The 27,732-nt window shown below is 39.5% G+C and overlaps 1 protein-coding gene across 7 annotated transcripts in view; it reads right to left on the reverse strand.

The window, feature by feature from the left end:
• Positions 1-15,468: 15,468 nt before the first annotated feature.
• The window catches only part of cno (adherens junction formation factor afadin), a 289,893-nt gene continuing 277,629 nt past the window's right edge, over positions 15,469-27,732 (reverse strand). For all 7 annotated transcript variants that reach the window (XM_072302285.1, XM_072302284.1, XM_072302283.1 and 4 more), the window contains 8 exons: positions 26,911-27,042; positions 26,169-26,283; positions 24,675-25,268; positions 23,547-23,670; positions 22,046-22,392; positions 21,176-21,533; positions 20,249-20,352; positions 15,469-19,146 (listed from right to left, as the gene is read on the reverse strand). In XM_072302285.1, the coding sequence (XP_072158386.1) occupies positions 18,888-19,146; positions 20,249-20,352; positions 21,176-21,533; positions 22,046-22,392; positions 23,547-23,670; positions 24,675-25,268; positions 26,169-26,283; positions 26,911-27,042 (2,033 nt within the window). In that variant the 3' untranslated portion in view covers positions 15,469-18,887. The remainder of the gene's footprint in view (positions 19,147-20,248; positions 20,353-21,175; positions 21,534-22,045; positions 22,393-23,546; positions 23,671-24,674; positions 25,269-26,168; positions 26,284-26,910; positions 27,043-27,732) is intronic.

Raw genomic sequence — 27,732 nt, forward strand, 5'->3', positions numbered from 1 at the left:
TATCTGGCCTTTTTTTCCATACTCATCTATCATTTCTATGGAACAGGTTGTTTCTTCTGTTAGTGTATTGCTCACAAAAAAACACTGCTTAATTTTATTTAATTTTATCCAAAATTAAGGCTGACATCAACCTTAAGAAATTCCATCAAAATGCTTGTCTAGTTCTTCCCCAAGTCTCAATATTGATTCTTTTCCGGTTAGAAAAGTGAAGCATCAGAGATCAAGCGGTATCTGATGTAATAAGGGTTAATCCGATTGAGTCCCAGAAAAGCATTTTAAGACAGTCGCTGATTTTGTTATGCAAAAAAATTTAACAGCCAAAATCAAGTTCACCGATTGATCTAAAACCAAGCCACTCTTAACCGGATGCATGTTTTCCGCTGGTGGCGTGCTCTAGCGGACTTGTGGAGTTTTTTAGACCCGAATATTGGACTCAGCGCATCGTTTCCAAGGGTGCTAGATTGGTTTCGGCTCAATCGGCCAACATTCGATTTGGATCCTCAAAGGTTAGTTCATGGTACCGCTGCTCCCGCTGATGTGGGAAAATCATGCCTTTGCATCATCATTGCTCTGACCACCCACCCATTCCCTCAATCCATTCTGCCCTTTGAGGCGCTTTGAGGCTTGCGGCCCCACGACCGAGAGATCGCCGAAAAACGGGCCTTTGATGAACTCTCACCAAAGGGTCAAACACTCGTTTTTCAGCGTTCCTCGACTCAGAGAGCTTCTATCGGAGAGACTTCATCATCAGCTTCGCCGAGCAGGGGCGGACTGGTAGTCGCAAAGTTAGGAGGAGACCTAAATGTAAGGGCCCCTCCTGTTGTTCGGGGGCTCCTCTAAGAAGGTCCGGAGGCCCTTCCCCGGTAAATTTTGAAAATTTCACACTTTTTAAACACGTAGGCATTATTGGAGTTGAATTCTGCAGTACTTGAACTTCAAAATAACCCATTCTCGTATTAATCGGGGGTCCCTTCATCACAAATGCTTTTGGCGACCTTCCATGTCTCTTAGAGACAAATTTTCAAGGAATTCGGGGCCTTTTAGTGATTAAAAAGGATAAGAAAATTACAGCATTACGGGAAAAAAACGATGATTCGAAAAAAATTCGCTGCGGGGGCCCCTTCGGAACCTCCGCGGCGAATTGTTAGGGTGCGATCGCTTCCCCGCCCCCATGACCAGTCCGCCCTTGGCGGCACAGGAAAGCCGAAAAACCAAGCGGGGACGTTACTTCAACATTAAACTTTCATCGCCTTGCTAAGGCGCGGGGATTGAAATATTTGAACTATCCGGAACGCGTGAGGTATCACGCCTCAATTGAAGGCGTTTCCGAATCTTCTGTATTTACATGACGAGATTTTCCAATTTTTTTTGCATTATATTGTGGATTTGAGTTCCTTTTATTATTTAGTTCAATTAATCCTGTTTCTTAATTTTTAATTATTCAGCAAACACCATCCATTTGTGAAATACAACCCTGGCTTTAGCGCCCCTAAACTACGGCCAGAATGGTCGAAAACTGCAGTAGCGGCACAGGAAAACCGAAAAACAACGCTAAGACGCTACTTCAATAGGTATAAAATTTTCATCGCCTTGCTAAGGCGCAGGGATGCAACTATTTGAACTCTCCGGAACGCGTGAGGTTTGACGCCTCATTTGAAGGCGTTTTCGAATCTTCTGTATTTACATGACAAGATTTTCCAAATTGTTTTGCATTATATTGTAGATTTGAGTTCCTTTCATTATTTAGTTAAATTACTCCTGCTCCTTGCTCTATAATCAATCTACAAACACTATCCACTTGCGAAATACAACCCTGAATCTCGCGCCCTTAAACTACGGCCTGAACGGTGGAAACTACAGTAGCGGCACAGGAAAACCGAAAAACAACGCGGGGACGCTGCTTCAATATTAAACTTCTATCGCCTTGTTAAGGCGCAGGGATACAACTATTTGAACTCCCCGGAACGTTTGAGGTATCACGCCTCAATTGATGGCGTTTTCGAATCTTATGTACCTATTTACATGACGAGTTTTTCAAATTGTTTTGCTTTATATTGTTGATTTGAGTTCCTTTTGTTATTTAGTTAAATTATTCCTGCTTCTTAATTTTTAATGATTCCGCAAAAATTATCTTTTTGCGAAGTACAATCCCGGCTTTAGCGCCCTTAAACTCCTGCCTTCACGGTTCAAACTGCAGTTGTGGCACGTGAAAGCCGAAAAACCACACCGGGACGCTACTTCAATATTATAGTCCAGGCGCCTGGTAGCTAAAAATGAGGCTCCCTGGAATTTCGGGTACACAGCGATTTTTTTGGCTTACTATATGTTTTTTGGGTCGCTGAATCCGAATCTGAAGTTTCCTACCGCGTATCTGGTGAGCATCTTCCGCCATTTTGAAAAAAATCGCCTAAAAAGGCCTTTTTTGCGGTTTTTTTTATATAGCGGCTACAATGAGAGAAAATCCCGGATTTAGTTAATGTTTTGAATAGCTGACATAATTTGGAAGAAAACGGTGTGTACATAAGCTACATTTGTCTAAAAATTGAGGAAGATACAGCATCGTGAACATCGCGCCCATTCACGTTTTCGCGGCGCACTCGTCAACGCGCGATCCGGCTCGCCGCGGTCAGCCAAGTTCCGAAGCGTTCCAAAGCTCCGAGATCCGAGGTTCCTCAATTTTTGAGCAATCCTAGCATATTTATATACTATTTTCTTCCAAATTTTGTCAGATATTCAAAGCATTAACTAAATCCGGGACTTTTTCTCATGCGTAGCCGCTATATAAAAAAAAAACACAAAAAAAAGTCTTTTTTGGCCATTTTTTCAAAATGGCGGAAAATGCTAACCAGATACGCGGCAGGAAACTTCAGATTCGAATTTAGCGACCCAAAAAACATAATGTAAGCCAAAAAAATCGCTGTGTACCCAAAATTCCAGGTAGACTTACCAGGCGCCTGGACTATTTAGACAATAGACGTAAATGAAACATTCAAATTGAACAATCGCACTGTTATTATCAGTTCGCTAGCAGCACAAGCACATTCATATAATATATTTTATTGTATCTTGGAAAAATCATGGCAGATTTTAAAGTGTTCATATTAGTTTACTGGTATTCAATATAGGCAGTGGAAAAGTTGCAACGTCGCAAATTGAGGTATGGATATTTTTTATTTCACCGTTGGTGATGAGAAAATGTGTAACTACGCACGCGTTAGAGTGTAATTTGGCGGCAATCGTGGTCTTCTGCCGTCAAGTCAAGTCGATACTCTTGAAGGCGCTCTGAGCAACTATATCACCTCGGAAGTATTGCACAGTATCAGACGAGATTGAAGGCGCACTAACGTAGGCAAATTGACTGATGGCGTTTGATGCTCAGATGTCTGATGCTCCGAGATAGCATTTTAGGCCGCATCCAGTATAATGGATTTTTAAATTATGAAAATTTGAGTTGGAATTCAAGGTTTCCGTCAAAACATGCCACCTTGTACCGAGTTTCAAGAAACGTCCTGGAGTGTATTGACGGCGGCAATCGTGATCTTCAGCCATCAAGTCGAGGCGAAACTCTTGAAGGCGCTCTGAGCAACTATATCACCTCGGAAGTATTGCACAGTATCAGACAAAATTGAAGGCGCACTAACGTAGGCAACTTGACTGGTAGCGTTTTATCGTACGATATGAGACTCCTGATCGATCAATTTTTTTGAAACTCAATACCACGTGGTATTTTTTGACGGAAAACCTGAATTTCAACTCAGATTTTCATTATTCAAAAATTCAAGATAGTGAATGTGGTCTAAGATGCTATCTCGGCACCTGTTTGATTCCTTTTTGTGAGCCTTGGCGGCAATGGATGTTTTTCACATAGAGGTCGAATTTTCATACAAAATTTTAAAATTTAAGAATCCCAGATGGCGTTTGTGGTCTAGAATACTATCTTGGTGCCTTCGAAATCATCCGAATGTGCGATAGAGGAATCTATCCTTTTTAAGTTCAGTTTCAAATCGATGTACTCTCAGCTAACTTATACCTCGATATCGGCTCGCTCTTCAACCGTTATGAATGAATCTGTTTGTTTTGTTTTTTTGTTTTTTTTTTTAATTATTCGTGTATTTCTTTTTTTATTCCATTTCCAACAGGAGTCGCATATCACAGGATCTATAGGACTCTACGGATTCCAGTGAATTTACATACGTTAGTGCGCCTTCAATTCCGTCCGATACTGTGCAATACTTCCGAGGTGGTATAGTTGCTCAGAGCGCCTTCAAGAGTATCGCCTCGACTTGATGGCGAAAGATCACGATTTCCACTGATATTACATTCTGACGCTTTCGCAGTTACACATTTTCTCATCACCAAAAGTGAGATAAAAAAAGTCCATACCTCAATTTGCGACGTTGCAACTTTTCCACTGTCTATTTTGAACGATTAAAGAACACGAACACTTTAAAATCTGCCGTGATTTTTCCGAGATGTGGCAAAATACATTATTTGAATGTGCTGCTATCGAGCTGATAATAACAGTAATTGTCACGTAGTACGCTACAGTGCCTTGTTACCTCTTCGGGCCCATTCACGTCCAGGGTTATAACATTTCGGGTCTGCTTTTGTTTGTTCGAGGGTTCCTATACCCCGACTTCTTTTTCCCCTGTTTAATTTAAGCATGAATTTTAGACATTAGACTGAAACGAAACATTCATATTCAACAGTCATTGTTATTATCAGCTCGCTAGCAGCACATTCAAATAATGTTGTTTGTCATACCTCGGAAAAATTACGCAGATTTTAAGTGTTCTTCTTCTACCCGTTCAAAATAGGCAGTGAAAAAGTTGCAAATTGTGCGGTAAGGATGTATTTCATCTCGCCGTCGATGATGAGAAAATGTGTAAATCCACACGTTCTGGGGTGTAATGTCGGCGGCAGTCGTGATCTTCTGCCATCAAGTCGAGGCGATACGCATGAAGGCGCTCTGAGCAACTATTCCGCCTCGGAAGTATTGAACGGTATCAGACGAAATTGAAGGCGCACTAACGTAGGAAAATTGACCACGTACGTGAAGTCGTCGTACTTCACGTACCTTCTGTCGAGAACGCTGTACGTCAGAAGTAGGTACATCAAGGTCAGAGGATGCAGTTTCTTGGAATACTCTCTCAAAAACGGGGCCGTTTTCCAAGTGTACCGTATCATCCTCGTTCTGAACGCCTGCTCGTTCGGGAAGATATCGTTGTTCGAGAGCACTATCACCGGAGTGCGGTGCAAAATGTAATCGTTAGAGTATTTTACTCGAACGTTAAGCGTGCTCACCCAAAATGCATTTTAAAGTCTCCAGTGACGAACTCTCGCAACTGGGCTCGTTCCGCAACAGTATCCTCCTTTGAACGCACTCCTGCAAAGGGAAATTATCGTATTTAGTGAAATTACCCATCTGCCCGAAGTTTACGCAGCTTTGCAGAACACTATCGAAGAAGAAATTCTTCCCCGAATTCGCAGGCGCCCAGACAAAGAAACTGTTGACCTTTGGTTTTTTTTTATCGATTATGTCCAGAAGGTCCTCCAGGAATGCCTTAATATTGGAAAATCCAACTTGATGTGACAGCAATATCAGCGCAATTTCATAACTTCCCACCTCGTCGTAATAGGTCTCGTGAGGAGTATTGCTCGAAAACAAGCGGTACTCTTCACGAACACCCATTATCTTATTCAAAATCTCCGTGTAACTCATCTGCGTGTAATGAAATCGCGCTAATCTCACTGCCACACGTAAACATTTCTGATCTAAAGGCATCCACCTGAAAGGCCCTTGTAGCCAGAGTCTAGTGTCGAAAAATCTGTTTAAGGGGGTAACGATACAGCCCTTGAGGGAGTCTAAGATTTGCTCCCCTTTGTTTCTTCTCTGTACTCCGGACGTATCATTACCCCCTCTACTCCCCTCTCCACTAGGGCACCCGTCCGCCGATCGCAAATCTCCTTCAGCACAGCCAGATCCGGGTCTTGGGGATCGAGGTGGAACAGCGTCCGCCATTCCGCGTCGACCCACCAGTTGAACGGCTTCTGCTGAACGATCTCGTGAGAGGGGTAGAGCTCTAGCCGAACGGTTGTATGCCCAATTTCTCCCTTCGACGCAAACTTTAACTGGCCTCCGTCTACCGCGGCATAGGTATATTGCGATAGCACACCACCTGCTTTCTGTGAACTCACGTTCTTGGCCATTTCGGCGAGCCAACCACCTCCCGAACCGCCCACGCAGGTGCTTGGTAATGTAGCACCTGCATGTGCTGTTCGCGAAGCGGCAGACGTGGACGCAGTGCAGGTGGCAGCCGTGGACGGAGACCAGGAAAGATCCGCTGGAGAGGCGAGCCAGAAATTTTGAAACGATTTCCGGATCTCGGTAGGTAGTTCCAAGTCGAAAAACGTCGTGAATCTTCGTCTATCTTCGTCTATCTTCGACCAGAACGTCCACCAAATCCGGAACGCCACAAGTCAACAATTTCTTTCCTTGATTGTCCTTGATTCCTTGATTCCTTTCCTTGATTCCTTGATTGTTGCTTTCGTACACCGTTTCAACACACCTGTCGCCAGGATCCCCCAATTCTGCACACCCATAGTCATTTTCGTCAGCTCCATCGTCATCAGTTCCAGTACCCGGGGAAGAGGCGCTAAACCGCAACTCGTCAGGTAGACGAGATTTGTCATGAGGAGGATCCACTCGTTGCCTTTCGCCAGTTTCCGGAGTCGCGTCTTCTCTTTGTCCTCTTGAAATTCCTTTTCTTCTTCGATCAGCGCCTGTGTGTTTGGAATCTCCTCCTCCCAGTCCCGGGTTTCCGCCGGTTCCGGCGAGGGGGTCGGCGATAATTCCAGCACCTCCCTCACCTCCGCTTCCGCTTTCTCCCCCGTCCGAGGAGAACTGCATCGCTTCTTCGCAGAGGAGGAGCTCCTCCACGGAGTCGACGTCTGTTTCTGAGCAGGAGTCTCCGAGGAGCTCCTCCCGGCACCTTCGCTCGACCTCTTCTTCCCATTCGGCTTGGAGAAAATATCCTTGATTGTTACCTTCCTCTTCACAGTCTTTGAAGTTGAGGGCTTCTCGAGGTCGAGGTTCTCCATCGCACCTTGATAGTTCAACGTAACACTCTTTGCAAGAAGGGACTTCCGCGGAATTCGACGGCACTGGGGAGCTGGGCGGTGATACTACGATCCACTGTGGTGAAGACATTATGATTCTCCTACCTGCTGCGCTCGTCGTTTTATAAGACTCTTTATCGCACTCGAGCTGATGCAACTTTCCTCTGCAAGATGCGAGAAAATTGCATCAGCTCGAGTGGTTTGATTAGCTCCGAGTGCACTCGAGCAGTGCAACTTTGTTCTCAACCACTTAAGTGCAGCGACATCGATAACGCCCACTTGAGTTCTGTCTGAGTGTTTAATCTATAGTGCACTCTATCTCTTCGCACCACTTCATAATCTTTCCATATATGCACCTCTTATCTTCTGTCCTTATACATGGTTCTGTCCTTATACAATATCTGAATTTATTCTTTACTTTCGACTTGGTGTAACCATCTATTAAAAGATGGACCAAAGGCCCCTCCACCCGTTAGGAGCAGGACGGGCCCCCAGAGTCCAATTGGCAAAGGGAGGGGTGGGATGGCGGGTACCTTAACCTAACCTAACCTAACCTAGCCTAACCTAACCTAACCTAACCTAAGATTATCGATTAATCGATTATTTCGCTGTCGATGGATGTCTCTCTCCCTCTCTTGTTTTTACAGCTTTTATCCCAATTTTTGTGTCGTTGTTTAATCTCTTGACCGATTAGCTACATAGTTCGTTTACCGATTATCGATCATTCGATTATTTAAATAATTGAGCATGCCAACGATAGATATAGTGGACAAAGGGAAAATGAAGCAATCCTGTGGGTGGAAGCGCGCAGGTGGTTGCGATGGACAAAAAAGACAAGTAACGAACGGGAACTTACGTGAGACCTTATAGTTAGTCCATCATTTTCCTCCTTAGTCTATAGCAGTCATCCGTTTCGACCAATGGGATCGCTTCATTTTCCCTATGTCTCGTTATCTATCGCTTTGTCTACCAATTTAAATAATCAGTCTGTAGGTAGAGCTATCCAATTACCTTACGGTTCAGGTTTGAAATCCGCCAATTCCAAGTTTTTGGTAATAGGTAAAAACAAACTTAAGCGGGCTGATTATTGAAATTGATAAACAAAGCTATAAACAAAGAAGACAACGGGAAAATGAGGCGTTTATATGAGTGGAAGCGGGTGGTTACAATGGACAAATGAAGTGAGAAATAGACTAATCAACGGCAATTCACGAGGGATCGTATAGTCAGTTCATCCTTTTCTCCCTTGGTCTACAGCAATCACCCATTTCAACCAATGGGATCGCTCTTTTTTCCCTATGTCTTCTTTGTCTATCGTTTAGTCTATCGATTTCAATAATCAACCCGCTGATCTGCGAAGTTACTAATTTATATTACCAATGCGACTTGTTCAGGTAGCTTTGTTACTCGCATAGATTCACGCATGCCCACCTATGCGTGTGGTAGAATTAGTGTCATTATGTACATCTCTGGAGACTTAAACGCCGGGAGTAAGAAAGTAAGCGACAATTTCAAAATTGCGATGATTACTTCAGACTAAAATTGATGACTTTAAGCCAAAAAAATTGTGGCGATTTTTGGAAATTGTTAAGAATTTACAGCTCATAGTGACATTGCATTAAAATACTTCATGGAGAATGAAATATTTTTACTGTTTGACAGTCATTCAAAAGTTCAATTGTTTTCCGAGATTTTTGATGACGATTCCTTTTTAAGACAGATACCTACAAAGAGGTTGTTCCAAAAACGCCGATTTTGGCCCCCCCCTGGATTTGGCCAAAACTTTGCTCAGATGTTGTACTGAGTGTCCCCGATGCTTGGGCAAAATTTCAGCCCCCTCGGATAATTAGGGGGGAGGGGGCAGGGGGCAAAGTTGCAATTTTTTTAAAACTTTAAAAATCGATATCTCGCGAACGGTTTGAGTGTAAGTGTTGCGGTTTGCGCTAAAAAACGTCAAAAAATATTTTCTACAAGAATATTAATGCTGTTTGCAAGGTTGCGTAATTTATCGCGGTCATAAATCGATTTTTTCGATTTTGAAGGTTCGACTTTTTTTCGTTTTTGAAGGTTCGACTTTTTTTCGTTTTTCGTCTCTCCTCTCTTTGGAATCGTTGCTACGTGAATAAAAACCTGTTGAGGTGATTCTCCATAAAAGTCTGCATCTACCACACTTTGTTTGATCTTGGGGAAACGATTCGTTCGTGAGTTATAGCGATTTTTCTGCGCGTTATCGGTTACGCGCGGGCGGCTTGTCGGCGGCGCTCCATCCCGCGCGGGCAAGGCAGAGGTTGTTTCACCCCCAGGACCTTATATTCATGCTGTAGGCTGTAATTATCGATATTTTCTCCTCCCCCCACCCTTCCCCTGCCATAAATATTTGTTTAATACTTCGTTATACAGGGTATCCCAGACCACCCGTAACAGGTCTTTTTCTCGGTTGGTTTAGGTAGTACGAAGTGGGGGGCCGTGGAATTGAATAGGGAATTGACCCCAAGGAATCCGAATTTCACGGTCCCGAAACCCCCCATGCCCCCCTTGTGAGGTGAAGAAGGGGTCTCGATCCCCAAAGTCGGGAGACATTGTGCCTCCCCCTTTTACCCCCCGAGGGTGGCTAAGGGGGCATCGGGACCATGAAATTCGGATTCCTTGGGGTCAATTCCCTATTCAATTCCACGGCCCCCCACTTCGTACTACCTAAACCAACCGAGAAAAAGACCTGTTACGGGTGGTCTGGGATACCCTGTATAACGAAGTATTAAACAAATATTTATGGCAGGGGAAGGGTGGGGGGAGGAGAAAATATCGATAATTACAGCCTACAGCATGAATATAAGGTCCTGGGGGTGAAACAACCTCTGCCTTGCCCGCGCGGGATGGAGCGCCGCCGACAAGCCGCCCGCGCGTAACCGATAACGCGCAGAAAAATCGCTATAACTCACGAACGAATCGTTTCCCCAAGATCAAACAAAGTGTGGTAGATGCAGACTTTTATGGAGAATCACCTCAACAGGTTTTTATTCACGTAGCAACGATTCCAAAGAGAGGAGAGACGAAAAACGAAAAAAAGTCGAACCTTCAAAAACGAAAAAAAGTCGAACCTTCAAAATCGAAAAAATCGATTTATGACCGCGATAAATTACGCAACCTTGCAAACAGCATTAATATTCTTGTAGAAAATATTTTTTGACGTTTTTTAGCGCAAACCGCAACACTTACACTCAAACCGTTCGCGAGATATCGATTTTTAAAGTTTTAAAAAAATTGCAACTTTGCCCCCCTGCCCCCTCCCCCCTAATTATCCGAGGGGGCTGAAATTTTGCCCAAGCATCGGGGACACTCAGTACAACATCTGAGCAAAGTTTTGGCCAAATCCAGGGGGGGGGCCAAAATCGGCGTTTTTGGAACAACCTCTTTTTGATAATTTTGAAGGTGCCAAGATAGCACTCCAAGCCACTTCTGCCATCTTGGAGTTTTAAAATTCAAAACTTTGACTGAAAATTCGACCTCTACGTGAAAAACATCCACTGCCACCAAGTCTGACAAAAATAAATCGAACAGGCTCCGAGATAGCATTTTAGGCCGCATCCAGTATAATGGATTTTTAAATTATGAAAATTTGAGTTGGAATTCAAGGTTTCCGTCAAAACATGCCACCTTGTACCGAGTTTCAAGAAACGTCCTGGAGTGTACTGACGGCGGCAATCGTGATCTTCTGCCATCAAGTCGAGGCGAAACTCTTGAAGGCGCTCTGAGCAACTATATCACCTCGGAAGTATTGCACAGTATCAGACGAAATTGAAGGCGCACTAACCAGTGGCGTAACGGGCGCCCCCGCAGACCCTGCTATGCAGGGGGGCCCAGGCGCCAAGGGGGCCCTCGGCCGCCGGAATTTTTTTTTTCTCTCTCTATCTTTGATGCTTAGCTTAGGTTTCAAACTTTGGGCATTTACTTACTGAGATGGGGCTTCTTCCTCCGATTTTTATTGCAAGCTCGGGGTTTTTCATACTTCTTTCGGACTGTTCCGAACTTTTTAGTTGCTGGAGGGCCCCTGCCTTCCAATGTCCACTCAGTGATTACTAAATTGTTTTTCTTTTTTTGTCACTTTTCGTACTTCGGGCTTTGGGAGATCCAATAATCCTTGGGCCTGGGCTGGGCCCCCGCCACCCTTAAGATCCTTGATCCTTTAGGAGTCCCATATAATCGGGTACGGGATCTGGGACGGTGAGGGGTGAGGCAGTCCAAGTCCGTGATTTGGGATGCCTCGGGCCAAAAAATGGGAAGGGGTGGGAGGGAGGGATAATATTGGAATTTTATCGACATGGGGGGGGCCTAGAAAAAATTTTACGGGGGGCCCAGCGGAAGTCCGTTACGCCACTGGCACTAACGTAGGCAACTTGACTGGTAGCCTTTATCGTACGATATGCGACTCCTGATCGATCAATTTTTTTGAAACTCAATACCACGTGGTATTTTTTGACGGAAAACCTGAATTTCAACTCAGATTTTCATTATTCAAAAATTCAAGATAGTGAATGGTGGTCTAAGATGCTATCTCGGCACCTGTTTGATTCCTTTTTGTGAGCCTTGGCGGCAATGGATGTTTTTCACATAGAGGTCGAATTTTCATACAAAATTTTAAAATTTAAGAATCCCAGATGGCGTTTGTGGTCTAGAATACTATCTTGGTGCCTTCGAAATCATCCGACTTTGCGATAGAGGAATCTATCCTTTTTAAGTTCAGTTTCAAATCGATGTACTCTCAGCTAACTTATACCTCGATATCGGCTCGCTCTTCAACCGTTATGAATGAATCTGTTTGTTTTATTTTTTTGTTTTTTTTTTTGAATTATTCATGTATTTCTTTTTTTATTCCATTTCCAACAGGAGTCGCATATCACAGGATCTATAGGACTCTACGAATTCCAGTGAATTTACATACGTTAGTGCGCATTCAATTCCGTCCGATACTGTGCAATACTTCCGAGGTGGTATAGTTGCTCAGAGCGCCTTCAAGAGTATCGCCTCGACTTGATGGCGAAAGATCACGATTACCACTGATATTACACTCTGACGCTTTCGCAGTTAAGTACACATTTTCTCATCACCAAAAGTGAGATAAAAAAAGTCCATACCTCAATTTGCGACGTTGCAACTTTTCCACTGTCTATTTTGAACGAGTAAAAGAACATGCACACTTTAAAATCTGCCGTGATTTTTCCGAGATGTGGCAAAATACATTATTTGAATGTGCTGCTATCGAGCTGATAATAACAGTAATTGTCACGTAGTACGCTACAGTGCCTTGTTACCTCTTCGGGCCCATTCACGTCCAGGGTTATAACATTTCGGGTCTGCTTTTGTTTGTTCGAGGGTTCCTGTACCCCGACTTCTTTTTCCCCTGTTTAATTAAAGCATAAACGTTTAGTTCAGGCGTCTGGTAGCTAAAAATAAGGCTACCTGGAATTTCGGGCACACAGCGATTTTTTTTGGCTTATTTTATGTTTTTTGGGTCGCTGAATCCGAATCTGAAGTTTCCTACCGCGTATCTGGTGAGCATTTTCCGCCATTTTGAAAAAATCGCCTAAAAAGGCCTTTTTTTGCGGTTTTTTTATTTAGCGGCTACGCATGAGAGAAAGTCCCGGATTTACTTAATGTTTTGAATAGCTGACATAATTTGGAAGAAAACGGTGTATACATATGCTACATTTGCTTAAAAATTGAGGAAGATGCAGCATCGTGAACATCGCGCCCATTCACGTTTTCGCGGCGCACCCGTCAACGCGCGATCCGGCTCGCCGCGGTCAGCCATGTTCCGAAGCGTTCCAAAGTTCCGAGATCCGAGGTTCCTCAATTTTTGAGCAATCCTAGCATTTTTATATACTATTTTCTTCCAAATTTTGTCAGCTATTCAAAGCATTAACTAAATCCGGGACTTTTTCTCATGCGTAGCCGCTATATAAAAAAAATCGCAAAAAAGGCCTTTTCAGGCCATTTTTTCAAAATGGCGGAAAATGCTCACCAGATACGCGGTAGGAAACTTCAGATTCGGATTCAGCGACCCAAAAAACATGTAGTAAGCCAAAAAAATCGCTGTGTACCCAAAATTCCAGGTAGACTTACCAGGCGCCTGGACTATTAAGCTTCCATCGCCTTGCTAAGGCGCAGGGATACAACTATTTGAACTCCTCGGAACGCGTGAGGTATGACGCCTCATTTGAAGGCGTTTTCGAATCTTCTGTATTTACATGACGAGATTTTCCAAATTGCTTTGCCTTATATTGTAGATTTGAGTTCCTTTTATTATTTAGTTAGATTACTCCTGCTCCTTAATTTTTAATTAATTTTTTTTTTTTAATTTTTAATTTTTTCCTTTGGGTACTCCCCTAATTTTAATCTCTTTTATAGTATTAATCGAGACTGTAAGAAGGTTAATTCGGCCCTGGTCATTGAGAATTCGGTTAATGTCTAACATAATTTCAGGACATTTATTAATAGTTCTTTTAGGAAACTGTGGGTTTTACATGTTCTTGGTTCAGTTAATTTTGTTTCTTTTTGAGTTTTTTGTTTGTTTTATTCAAGCTTTTGTAAGAGAGACTTAGAGAGTGGTTGGACTTAAGATTAGTATCACTATAGAAGCTATAAATATAATTAAAATTTTCAAAAATATTACTTTTTTTTTTGGATGTAAAACTGGCTATAAACTATAATCCTAGCTGTTACGATTACAAACACTATCCATTTGCGAAATACAACCCCGGCTTTAGCGCCCTTAAACTACGGCCTGAACGGTCGAAACTGCAGTAGCGGCACAGGAAAACCGAAAAACAACGCGGGGACGCTACTTTAATATATATTAAACTTCCAACGCCTTGCTAAGGCGCAGGGATACAACTATTTGAACACTCCGGAACGTGTGAGGTATGACGCTTCAATTGAAGGCGTTTACAAATCTTATGTATTTACACGACGAGATTTTCCAAATTTTTTTTTGCATTATATCGTAGATTTGAGTTCCTTTTATTATTTAGTTGAAATATTCCTGCTTCTTAATTTTTAATTATTCTGGTAAAATTTTCTTCTTCCGAAATACAATCCTGGCTTTAGCGCCCTTAAACTACGGCCTGAACGGTCGAAACTGCAGTAGCGGCACAGGAAAACCGAAAAACAACGCGGGGACGCTACTTTAATATTAAACTTCCATCGTCTAGCTAAGGCGCAGGGATGCAACTATTTGAACTCTCCGGAACGCGTGAGGTATCACGCCTCAATTGAAGGCCTTTTTGAATCTTCTGTATTTACATGACGAGACTTTCCAAATTCGATTTTTTTTTCTATCAAAATTAAATTATGAGTGGAGAATTCCAAAGCCACAGTTGAAGCTACGTATTTTTCAACTCTATCCATCATAAATTGGACGTATTTCTATCAAACGGACCTAAGCGCCATAGGGTGGGAAAGGTAGAGGGGGGCTCGGATTGGCGGCGGAATCGGGCGTCCGGCTTATTCTGTCCGATACTCGCAATGCTTTTCCACGGTGCTTAGGTCCGTTTGACAGAACGCGCTATCCGGGATTCTAAATTCCTCAAAAGGAACTCAAATTGGTGCTTAGTTCCGTTTAATGTAATATGTCCAATTGATTGTCATCTTCTCTTGAGTCCCCTCAAAAGCCGAGAAACTGTCTTAAAATAGGCCAGAGGAAACATATTAAAGTTAAGAAACTCCTTTCCTTTGGACCCTAAAAATATTGTCCATGGTCACTAAGCTGATTTTTCTCGATAATGTCAAATCCCACTGAGTTCGAGGCGTAGAGTCAATTGCGCTTTGTCCCGATGCTCCCCGCAGCTTCCTAAACCGAGAAACGTTCAAAACTAGTGTTTTTGATCCTCTTTGGGAGTTGATCAAATGCGCGTTTTTCGCCGATGGCGCGATCAAGCGTCAGTGGACTCAAGGAGCTTTTCCGACGGGGAAATACGACTTCTTGAGTCATTTCAAAGGGGTGCAGCTTCATTTCAGCCGGATTGGAGAACTTTCGATTTGAACCCAGAAATAAGCTTTCAGGGTCCAACTTGCGCCAAAATCTCAGATTTTATTCTTCTATGCCTTTTTATTAAGTTAAGTCACTTTCTCCTGTAGGAACAGGTCCCTAATCATACATCCAGCCACATTTCATGTTTTAATTTGGCTTCCTCTTTTACTACCTTTATACTTGTTATGCACTAGCTTAAGTGACTGGAGCTTTTGAAATCTATCTGTATAATATTTTTGTAAAAAATACTAGAAAGTGGTGAAAAAAGTGATCATAGAGGACTAAATGGAGTAAATGATTTAAAAAAAATAAAGATCCATAAATAATATTCTTTATATAGTTTAATAGTCTATGAAAGAGAAAAAAATAATGTTAACTACAAATATATATTTATAGGTAAGAATAATTTCAATGATAAATTTGTAACTACATAATTACACAATAATAAAAGATTTTGGAAGGTTTATTAATAACCAATAAATTTTTTTTCTTAAATTTTACACACAATTACAGAGTTAAGATACTTCTATCAGATGTACCCACGAAGTTTATTGCCTTTGCTGAAACAAAAATTACACTTTGTGAGAATTTACAGATTAGGAGCTAAAATAACAAACGACTCTGATAAGCAATATTCAGTGGATCACTTCAGTCTCAAGATACTTGGACGGCATTTGATGAGAATAAAAACTCACCACGACTCAATGCAGAAACAATTACTTACAAAAACACCACTGTTCGTCACGACAGAGGCAGCTTCTCAAATTTGGCTGAATGGCACTAAATACAATACTGTTCAATTATTGGAATTTAATTTACACTCAATTACACATACAATTACGAAACTTCATCCCATGAAACAAGGATCATGAGTAACGACATTGTCGAAAAGAAAGAAAAAAAGATAAGCAAGGCGATTTAAAAGATACAAAAGCTAAAAATACTCTAAAAGCACTAATCGCAATCAACAAGTGTTGATATCAATAAAAAAAGGTACCAGCAACAATGATAAAATCCATCTTTTTCTGTGAGTAAAAATGTGACTTAGAAATAAACATACTCACGAGTTTGTAAGAGTATAACAAGAGCCCTACAATCTAATTAAATTCATTTTTACAATGGGGCCATAGTTTAGTATCTCTTTTTGATGTAAATAAATTACATGTCATGCTCATGTTTCCCAAAACGATGTTCAGCACTGGCATGCTATGGAAGAACGCTGTAAGTATTCAGACGTCGCCAAATTTCCTTTGGTTCAGTAAAAATTTTCTGGAAAACTTGTGAACATTTTGCTTCCAAATTTTCAGAGGATTTTGCTCGTGATTAAATCTAAATTATCTGGTAATCCATGAAGAAAGAATCATAAATTTCCTAAAAAATAAATGTTTTATCGAAGAAAATTCGGCAGGAATCGAATGTTCATGTAGCGTTCTTTCTTAGCACGGCAGAGAAGAAATCAAAAGAAACTATAGAATAACGACAGAAATATCTTATTTTACCTGTATAAAATTATTAAAGACAGCTTCATCGCCAAAAGTTGATTCACTACCTTATGGTCAAATTGATAATAAAATACAATGATTTACCAATCTACTATACAAGAAACGGATAATTGACAACATGGTATAAAAATTAAATATATTACTTGAGGCAATAAGTTTACAATGGGAGACATGAGTCAAATAATTTGCTCGTGGGAACAACCTACTACGATTTAGAGTATACAAAAATAAAGATTAGAAAAATAAAGGTCTTAAGAAATAATTACAACAGTATTAAAGGAAAAAGTAAAAATATGTAATCAATAACTATACGTATTTACAAAATGAATAACGGTAAATGGGGGATGGCTAATCAAAAATAAAATAAAAATTAAGTAGCAAAGGGATAATTTTTCTGCAAATAAAATTTAAAAGAAAAACTACAATAAAACGCAAAAACTAACTACATTCATACAAATAAAAGGGATAGAGGGATAATTCAATAATACAAAAATTATTCAACAAAATTTAGAGAGTAAAGCAAACAAATAGGTAGCTTAACAAAAAGACGATAGAAGGTATTTAATTCAAGTTCTAATGTCATTATTATACAAAATAGATCACTTTACTTTGAAAATAAAGGAAAACGTGCTCGTTTCAATAATATATCTTAAAATCAACTTGATAAACTTGCAGAGTTCAAACAATATTAGACATTTATCACAAAGCAATAATTATTTAACTCAAACCACAATGTCTGAAGATTTAACAACTTCCTTTCTTGAAATTTAAATACAATTGAGAAACATGGTGGTAAAAATATTTAGATTTCAGCCAATAATCAATAATATTTTAATTGAGTATCAGAACTTAATAAAATGATGGGGAAAAAAGAGAGGAAAAATTAAAAAAGAAAAAAACTCGATATATGTTCAATCCTTCAATCATTCATGAACTAATTGATTAATTTTATTCTTTTTTTGGTTGAACTTTACTACTTCTAGCAATAAAAATTTGGTAGAATTTTTCAGGAGAGGAACACCTGCAATTAAGTAATTCATAATAAGAATTTTCTTTCCCTTTACTGCCCCAGTCTCAATGGAATTTTGACTTATGCATAAAATATTAAAGTCAGCTACATTAGCTTCCCAACGAGAAAATCAAAGAGTTTAATCAAGCAATTCACGATTTATCCTTCTTAATTAACTATAGTTAAAATCGTAAATATTATAGATCTACACTGGTAATAAAACTCAAAATGCTGTATTAGAGAAATTCAGACAGTAAAAATGATTATTTCTCAGTGAGGGGTCCTGTTTGAATATCAAGCTTATAAAACTACAAAACACATTAACCAGGGACAAAAACTGCGCTTAATTAAAGTCTGAGGGTGCAGCGACTCGTCCAGACATTTCATTCGAACTACTAAATTAAAACAGAGAAAAATTGAGAAATGGGTACTGAAATCATTGAGGGTCATTATAAATGAATGAGAGGTTGAGAATAATATTTAAAAGCGACCTCTATGAAAAGTTGTGGATCAGGGAATAAAATCGTACCCAACACACAGTGAGATTAAACGCATAGGGTTGAGATTTAACATATTTTTTCACTTTAAGTATACATAATGTAAGTCAGAGGTTCTAGGGTAAGTCAAAAAAATGAATAACATGAAAATATTGACTGTTTTTAAGTCCTATTGCGCATAAGAACAAATTAGAGGATTAAGCAGGGCTTTTTTCCTGAGTACTGTTAACACGTTTGTATCTCTAGGCTCGTTTTGTTCCCCCTACCTTGAGTTCCGAGAAATCAGATATTAATCAAAACAATATTCTTAAGTACCTGATCAGATTTGTACTTACTAAGCACCAGCAAAATGACATAACATTTACAGACACGATTTTGAAGAGTTACAGTGGCAAGAATGGTAGGGAAGCAAAATTTGAGGATGAAAAGTGGAAAAATAAAATCATCAAAACTCAGAGAGTATCTTCCCAACAAACTGAGTGCAAGAAGAGGCACAAAATTGGTCGACAGGTTACAAATTATTAAAAAATAAGTCAATATCTCGGGGAAATGAAATTCCTTTTGATCGCGTCCTTTTCAGGAAATAATTGGTCAAAAAGTATTTGTTCAAGTGAAGTCAAGCTCACTCAAATCACTCATTCTAGAAAAATTTCTCTTTGAAGATTCTGCAAATCTAGTGAATTTGTGGGACAGATAAAAAGTTTAAGACACAATTCATATTCACTTTTGATTGACTAGGTGCTACTACCATTCGTAGCTGCCACCGGAGTTGTTGAATTATTGCTGGTTGGCGTGAGTCCAGAGCCTAAATTGTCGATTTCTCGTTGAGCTTTCGAGATTTTCACTTTATCCCTTGGCGTTCCGTTTTCACCTGTTTCCATGGCGAACATCTTCATTTTTTCTTTGAAACTGAGTTTCTCTGGAACCGTGCTTGTACGGTTTGACATAAGTTTTTGATGCTGTTGTTCTGCTAGTCTCCGTTGCCGTGGATCTCTGAAAATTTTGAAAAGAGCAATTGATTATTTTTTTGATGCACCTCATTTTTTACTCAAAGTAATAAATCTCTTCCAATACAAATACAGGTACCCATACAGGTAATCTGTAATGACATTCGTTAGATCAAAAATTTTCCTATAGCAAAACAATCCTTCAGTATGTTCAACTTCCTCCGTAATCACAGCACTGCTCATTATGACGAAAATTTCTCAATGATGAATAATTTTTCAGCCCGTTGCCAATGCTTTATACAGAGAGAGTATACTGTATCTGCAATCAGTGATTTTAAAGACAAACTTTGAAATGAGGAGGTCTTAATACAAATGCTCTAAAAACGGCGAATTCTAATAAACTCATTCTCAGAGTGTTCAGGAACAACTTCTTTTCGAAAGTTTTACAGAAGCTAATTGCTTTAACCAGATGCCTCTTGCACGTGTCTGAAGATCTTTATTGAGTGAGAGAGAATGAGTAAATTAATTTTCATTAGTAACAAATAAGAATAGCTATTTGAATTCATCTTAAATAAATATAATTTTCAAAAAATTCAATTTTGCTAGGGAGAAGGGTTGCCCTCTTCAACTGTACCAAAATCTCACTTTTTTCTCTTAGTTATTATAACATTGAATGAGGGTACAGCCGATCAGATAATCAGGTTTTCCACCAAATCTATAAAATTTGTTTTAGCTTCAGGAATGAGTACAGGAAGAGAAATGAAAAAAAAAAAAAAAAACAGATTAGCCGAAATAGTTTCAATAGATTAGATAAAGTTAGGACCCATTTTTCACACACATATGTTTGCAATCTGCTTTTACACACGGTAAATGTTGTGCACGGTGACATTGACTTTAATAATATATTTGCCAAACTGACAAAAATTCTGAGGTTGCGATAAAAATCCCATTCAAATCATGTAACTGTCTATTAAAAATAACTGCATCTCCTGCGGGAATAGATTTAGGGAAGTTCAATGGAATAAAAGTTTTTGTAGATGGCTACGCTTCAAATAGTTAATATCTTAACTTATAATGATCTTTCTTGTTGAAATGAATTAGCATGAGTGAGTGAAATCTTTCTTCATTTTTCAAACAGATTTACTTACTTATAAACTTCCTGCGCTCCAATAACACCTGGTGTAGATCCCGTAAAGGAAGTATCAGGACTTTTTGGAGAGGCCAACAGAGTTTCAGCTTCATCAATGAAATGCTGTTCAAAAGAAAGATAAGTCAATAAGTCTTCTAAGATAGAACATACATATTAAAATCTGCAAAACGGTTATTGCGTCTTAAAAACAAGGAAGATATCCAAACTACAGCAACTTCAGCAACTTCCTTGCAGCAAATTCAGTAGACTGTAAACGTCTGTATTAAAGATATCTTTTATCTTCCTGTTTATATAATTTTAAGATTTTGAGGTGCTCCCTATTTAAAAAGTTTGACAGAGCCGCATCAAATTCTGCCGAGTTCATACCAAAATAAAATAGAAGTTTGAAGTTTTAGCCCTCCACAAAACTCAACCTAAGGTAAAAAATTTGACGACTGTTATCACGTGCGAAATATTTTTTTTTAACGTATAATTATTAACAGGAGCAAATAAATTACTGCTTGAATTAAGAACTATTCCCAAATCATTTTTTCCATGCCTATAACTTAGTCTGACTTGATTCCGCTGCATTTAACTGGTAAAGGTAACTCAGGTCAATGCCAAATGAGATACTAGAATTCAGCAAATGCCACAACATGTTCAAAATAGGACCACATTTTGCAATGAGGATCTACTATTTCTAGCTCATTGTAGAAATGATGTATGTGCTATTGGTATACCTACGCAGATATGTGCTTTTATCTGTGAGCTAGAAATCGTAGTTTGTAAATGCAAAATGCAGTCTAATTAATTTGAGCTTTAACTTCTCCTGCAAGAACGGTGTGGTTAAATCCTTTGAGTTCCAATCTAGGTGATTTACTCGGAATTATAAATGATGAATACCAGAGATGAGCACGACAGAAAATATTTTGAACTCGATACTTACATTAGGATCTTCTCTGACCTTCTCCGAGATCGGAGGTGGTGGTGGTGGTGATATGCTTTCGGCTGGAGAGCTCAAAGTTGTTGTTGTCTCCTGGAATGATACTCTCTTGGTGGTTGGCGTTTCGTTCCTATTATTTTGAACTGGAGGAGGGTGAGGATTGTTTAGCGTCTGAGAGGGGGGCGACCGTAATGCGCTCACGGACTGGGACATGACTGCGAATGACGAGCCTCGCTCGGGCGGTTGCGGTGGTTGAGATGGGCTCAGATGAAGTATGTCGAGACGTTGGGATGGAGTTTGAACTTTGTCTCCTGCAGGACTGTTTTGATTCGAACTGTAGCCGTTGTAGTTATACTGGGGCCTGTGAAGTAAGACAATTTAATATGATGAACAGAGAAATTACACATGAAAATTCTAAAGGAGACCACCATAAATAACCAGGAGAAAAATTGATTCTTGAAGTGTGGTGAGCAGATGAACGATTTGCTTAGCTTTGTTCTGATGGGCCAGTGTGATGGGTACATAATTTTCCATTTTTTCTGAGGTGTTAATGAGACATGTATTTATTTGCCTCACGTTTAAATAAAATTTTCATGGTGAGTATGCACTTCAGTTTCACTTGTCGTGGGGAAACTTAATGATGGGATCAAGAAAATTGTCTGGGTTAAAAAAGTGTTTGCTTCATACAAAATCTGAGATGCTGACCTCTTGCAAAGTCAATAACATTAATTATATAGAGATACTGGAAGAGGCCGGAAAAACGACCTAACTTTTGGAGATTGATTCCACTATTTCAGAAATTTAATCTCAGCTTGATTGAGATGCCATGAAATGAAGAAATGAGCAACAAACGTAGAGAAATGAGTAACTTACACAGGCAAATTTGGCAAAATTGTCGGTCTTGATAGGGTTCCGTTCAAATGAGCATGATTTGAATTTTGCTGAGGTTGAAGTCGGCCACTCATTGTAGAGTTGGCGGTGTTGTTCCTTTTCTCGTCTTGCTGCTGCGCAAGACGTAAAAGTCCTTGCGCTCTTTCTGCACTCTCTTGATCATCTTCTTCGTCTTCTTCTTCTTGAGCTCGCCTCTCAAATTCTTTCTCTAATTTAAGCGCTTTCAATTGCTCCTCCTGACTCTGAGATCGATGAGGTCCAAGCGACAGCAGTTTCGCAATTTGCTGATCCCTCCATGCTCGTGCTGCTTCTCTCTTCCTCAACTGCTCCTGAAAATTTATGGAAAATTATTAAGTTGGGTCTATAAAAAATCAATATCAGTTCCACAAAAATATTTGATCATTTTAAATTAATTGGAAGATTTCAAAGTGAGCTGTGAACCACACTTCAAAAATTTAACTCAGTCAGGGTGTCTAGAAAAATTTTCTTTTCCTTCTACCTGACTTCAGAACAGTGTTCGAAACTCATCTTTGAATTTCAGGAGCCATGTGGCGCATCAGGTTTGATTTGTAAGGGCCATAAAAGATTTTTTAGGGGCCACATTGACTTTTAGCCTGTATGTCACGGCGCATTTAGTGAAAGGGTGGATGGAAGATGTTTTAGTTACAGAACTAGTAGTCCTAAGTTGGGAGAAATTTCGAAAAAACACCAAACAGAAAAAGTGGGATTTTTTTTTATTTTTGAGAGGGGGCAATTTTTTGAGCCAGGTTGGCGCAGAACCTTCATTTTTTCTGGCATGACTGATTTCTTAGGCGCATTTGGCGCCTGTGAGTTTCAAACACTGCTTCAGAACCTACCTGAACTGGAATTTGACACTTTAACTAAACCCAAATCAGTGCGAAATTTTTTGGGAATCCACACCGTATCAAATGTTAGTATTCAAGTTAATGCAATTGACAGATAAAGCTTCTGACATATTTTTGGTAGGTGCATTTCGGTATCTCCTGCATGGAGGAATGAGACTTAATTACCCGTATTTCTTACTTATATTTTATTTATACAATGGAAAGCTGTGACATGAATTTCCTGAAGTTTCTGGTGATTTTCTTTTCACCCTCCTAAAAAGAGTCTGAAATTTTCAGACTAATATACCCGACAGTTCTCCCATGAAAAGATAGAATCTTCGTAGAAATACTGAAACAGCACAGACAAGATTCGAATCTTTGACAGGAGACAATGATTTATGACCTGCTTTTTGGACATTGTCGAAAGTACTCACAACATTAATGTTTACTGATATCAAAACTTAATTAACTTTCGGTTGGAATTGTTACTTCAAAGGAAGTTCATCAAACTTCGATTTTCTTGTTTCTGTTTTCATTTTCTCCTGGGAAAATACAATTCATTAGATCAGCAGACGAAAATGCCAATACTTCTTCCAAGAAAAAACTGCTAACAGATGGGAAAAACTTGCTTTACTTACTTTTTCTCTTTCTTCACGCTCCCACGGATTCGTTCCTTGAAACTGGTACTGTCTAGGTTGCTGATTACCCGGAGAAGATGGATGATAGTAGCCTCTGGGAGGATCTGCATTACTTGCAGTGTACCTACACAAAAACAGAAAGGGAGAATACGGAATGAGTCGAAATGTATTTTTAGCTACTGTAATAATCTACTAAAAGTTGAAGGTAATCATACATACAAAAGAGTCGCTCTCACAGCGCTCTATGGCGCTCTGCGACGCCTAACCGCCACAATACTCGGTCCTCCCACAGGTGAAGGTAATCATTAAAGGAGGAAATTCAGTTTCAAAATTTTGAGGAAATTAAAAAAATATCTCAAGGGAAAGTCTTTACTCGCTGAAGGAATTTCTAGAGGATCAAAAATATTTAATAAAAAAATAAAATAATAAAAAAAATCCTGTTAATTTAAAAAATTGTAAGTGTGATTTGCAGTATATTCTTTTACATAGATCAAGTTACTGACTTAATCATAGTTGAATATAAAATAATCTAGACACGCGCTTTCGGCCTGTAAAAGTAATGCATTTAATGTACTAAAGTATGATAAATAAATAAGCTTTCATAAAACAAATCTTTGGAGCTGGCGAAAATGAAAAATGAAAATGCGTCTTGTATTGTCTCTTGCCTGATAATGTACTCAGTGATTTACTGCTCCTTGTCTCCTAGCATGCTATCTGCCTTTCCATTTAATTTAAGTTCACCGAGATCATTCATTTGTAAGTCACTTCACCCTCCATTTTTCCTCGAACATAAAAAAAAAAAAAAACTACCTAGTGCCCACAGATAACCCAAACCAATTTAATTTTTTACTGTAAAATATAAAGGCAAGTTTTTTTCTGCAGTGGGTAAAAATCACAGTGCAAGTGATCTGTTGATATAGTTTATCTGCTGAAGGAAGTTAACAGCCAGTACCCTCGGTGCTTATTTAAGACAAGGTCTTGTTGTTTTAGATCTGTACGATACTCATATTTTCTTCTTCAATAACTTGTTTCAACTGCTTCCCTTCAACTTTGGCTCAAACTGAGTCAGATGAATTCCATCTGATGATCAGCTGTATGAAATCTCGATTTCGTAAAAATATCACTTACTTGTTCTTCGTAGGTGAAGGCAGATTTCCATGAACGTTGTTCCCTGGACTCGATATACTTGAAGCTGTCTGATTCAAGCTTGTGTTTTGCGGGATATAACCATTCTGTCGAATTTCTTGATTCCTGTAGACGCTCAAGTTCTGATAGAAGCGTTCTCCGTTTTCCTGGGAAGATTGGTTCAGAGAATGCTGAGCCGACAGGTGGCTTGGCGGATGAGCAGGAGGACTCTGCGCATATATTGATGCTGAGTATTGTTGAGGGGGAGGTCCCGGTGGACTGTGAGGGTAGTTGGGCGTATGACCCTGCGGAGTTCCTGCAGGATTTTGAGGGTAGTTTGGAGTATACTGTTGTTGAGGGTGACCTGGCATATGACCTCCGTAATGTCCCGAGTGATTCATCGGATGATTAGGAGGGTGTCCGACTGGATGAGGAGGACTGTGAGGATAGTTGGGAGTGTACTGCTGTTGGGGCGAGTGCACAGGTGGATAGTTGGGAGTCAACTGCTGGTGATGCGGCATTCCTACGTTGTTTGGTGGGTGCCCCTGAGGGTAGGCATTGTTCATTGATCGAGAGTCATTCAGATTCTGGCTCGACCTGGAAAGATAAAATTTAAATGAAATAAGAGACTGTGAGAGGAGGATAAGAGGAGCAGACTTTAGAGAGACTCTAAATGCAGAGGTGACTATGGCTGTTCAAACGTCCAGACAACAGAAAGGAGGAGCCAAAATCAGTTCTTGTACAAATCTTTTTTGATGCAATTATGTTGACGCCCAGAAAAAAAAAAAATTATTTCCAATTCACTTTTCAAAAGGAACTTGAATAAGCCCACCTATTTTTTGTTTTTGTTTTTTGTTGAATAAATGATAAGGCAAAACAGGATATTGCTAACAGCCTTGGGGATTGGTCTTTTTATTCCTATTGCTTCTTCAATTATTTGAGACCTGGGGCACCCCATTTTTTTTCTTTTTAAAAAATAAGAAAAAAAAGGAGTGAGTGTTGCCATTTCTAGGCATGACACCCACGGACGTTTTCAAACTGTGATATTCTTCCCAAATTTGGAGTTATCTCTCACTAAAAAGGATACAAACAGGCTTCAACAGCAAGAGAGGGTGCTTCAATAGTTGCTTGTTATTGTTCATATGAGCAAACCAATAATTGATTTAATTGTTCTTGATGCCATTCCTACTATTATTAGCAACTCTTGATCGTCATGTAATTTATTCATTTGTTACTTAATTGACTTCGCGAGAGGATAGTACATTAAGTGTATTCGGTGCAACTTATTGCGGCAGTTACTTATAAAAAACTTAGGCAGTTACCTGTTATCAGAGATATAGCCTTTAACTTGGCCAACAGAGGTATCATTCTTTATATTCAATGCTAATTAAGAGAAATTACTCCAAAAGGCTGCATAGGTAGCGAAATTGATCTTCTTGCATGTCAAATTGACTAGAAAGTAACGTTTTTAATAAAAACTTCAAAATAGAGTCTTACCTCGACCGCAAAGTTCTTGATTGCGGAATACTATTGGTAGAGGATGTGCGGGTGTACCCTTGATTAAATGCTTCTTGGTTGGATCTAGGTATGGGAGGCACTTCATTATTAGCACCTGTAAAAGAGAAATACAAATATGATATAGTAAATGAGCTTAAAAGTAATGAGTTAATGAGTAAGGAGAAGAAGGCAACTTCTCATAGATAATGAGCTTAAATCCTTACAGATGAGGAATACTAGTCAAGATCTTGATGTTGATCTCACAGGATCCAGTGCAAGGGAAAATTCAAGTCTTTTCAAATTTTTCTGTCTGCTTGGCCAATATTGCAAATATAACATTTCCCAGTTAGCCAGGATTTCAGGGTTTGAAGTAATTGCTGAATTTTGTGCATCCAGTCTTTTCCTAAACTTTCCTACAAGTCCACTTGTGGATAGAAAAGACACAATTTAGCACTGGAACTGAGCACTCTTAACTGAAAATTTTTGGCTGAAGTAACTGTCAAGTACCAAAGTTCACGGCGTTTTGAGAATTTTTCTTCAGGCTCACAAGGTTCTCAAAGTTTCAAGCCTTTTACTTATTTCCTTTGCTTAAATCTTTTTTTTTTACTTATCCCAGTTTTCCTTGAATATGGCCACTTTGCCCAAGTTAATAAGAGCTCTCGGTTTTTCAGCCACGTAGACACTCTGTTACAAGATGACTGAGCAAAAACAAACCTAAAAGAGGGTACATTTTGAAACTTACTGTGTAGGGAAGGGACTGATTTCGAACTGTGGATCTGGGGCACGTGAGGTGGAAGCTGCCCGCGAGTATTCTGAGATTGTTCTGTGAGAACTCGGGAAGGTAAATCCCGTTCGCTCATCCTGCGTGGGCCCGCTGCAAATAGAGAAAGACAAAAAGTTAGTCACTCCAATGAAAGAATATATTCCTTTGGGCTTGGAATTCAGATACCGTTTGTTTAGAGAATGTTTTGGAAGAGTATTTTTGCAGTTATTTTCCCATTTTCAGGGGGGAGGGGGAGCAAAATTTAAAAGTATAAGATTAATCAACATTTTTCCCTTAATGATGTCCAAAAAACTATGATTTAAAGTGATCCTAGTGATTGAACAAATTTACGAAGAGGAACATTTTCTGAACAATAATAATGGAAGGGCTGACTGAACCATTTGCTCTGCTTAAAGTCTGTCATATCTTAGAAGAGCTTTATTGTATTCAGTTTGTGTTACTTAAGGACGTTAAAAGATATGAGACAGCCTAAAAATTCAGTGAAACAAAAAATACATTATTAATGATGACAATTGATTTTGACAATTAGTTCCCCAAGGAAAAGCTAAGTGACCTAATCATCATAGGGACCAATTACTGAAACTTCATGGCAGCACAATAAGACATCGGAGTGCAAGACATTGAGTCGTTAAGATAGGACTTCGTCTTGTCTTGTTGTGCCGACATACTTTCAATAATTTAGCTGCAGGTTTATAAATTTCCAAGATCTATAGATCTTTATGATTACATTAAAAAAATGAGACAAAAAAAGTAACTCATTTCTTTAGAATGGATTCTGAT

Source organism: Bemisia tabaci, chromosome 7 (assembly GCF_918797505.1).
Source record: "Bemisia tabaci chromosome 7, PGI_BMITA_v3".
Taxonomy (NCBI): Eukaryota; Metazoa; Arthropoda; class Insecta; order Hemiptera; family Aleyrodidae; genus Bemisia; species Bemisia tabaci.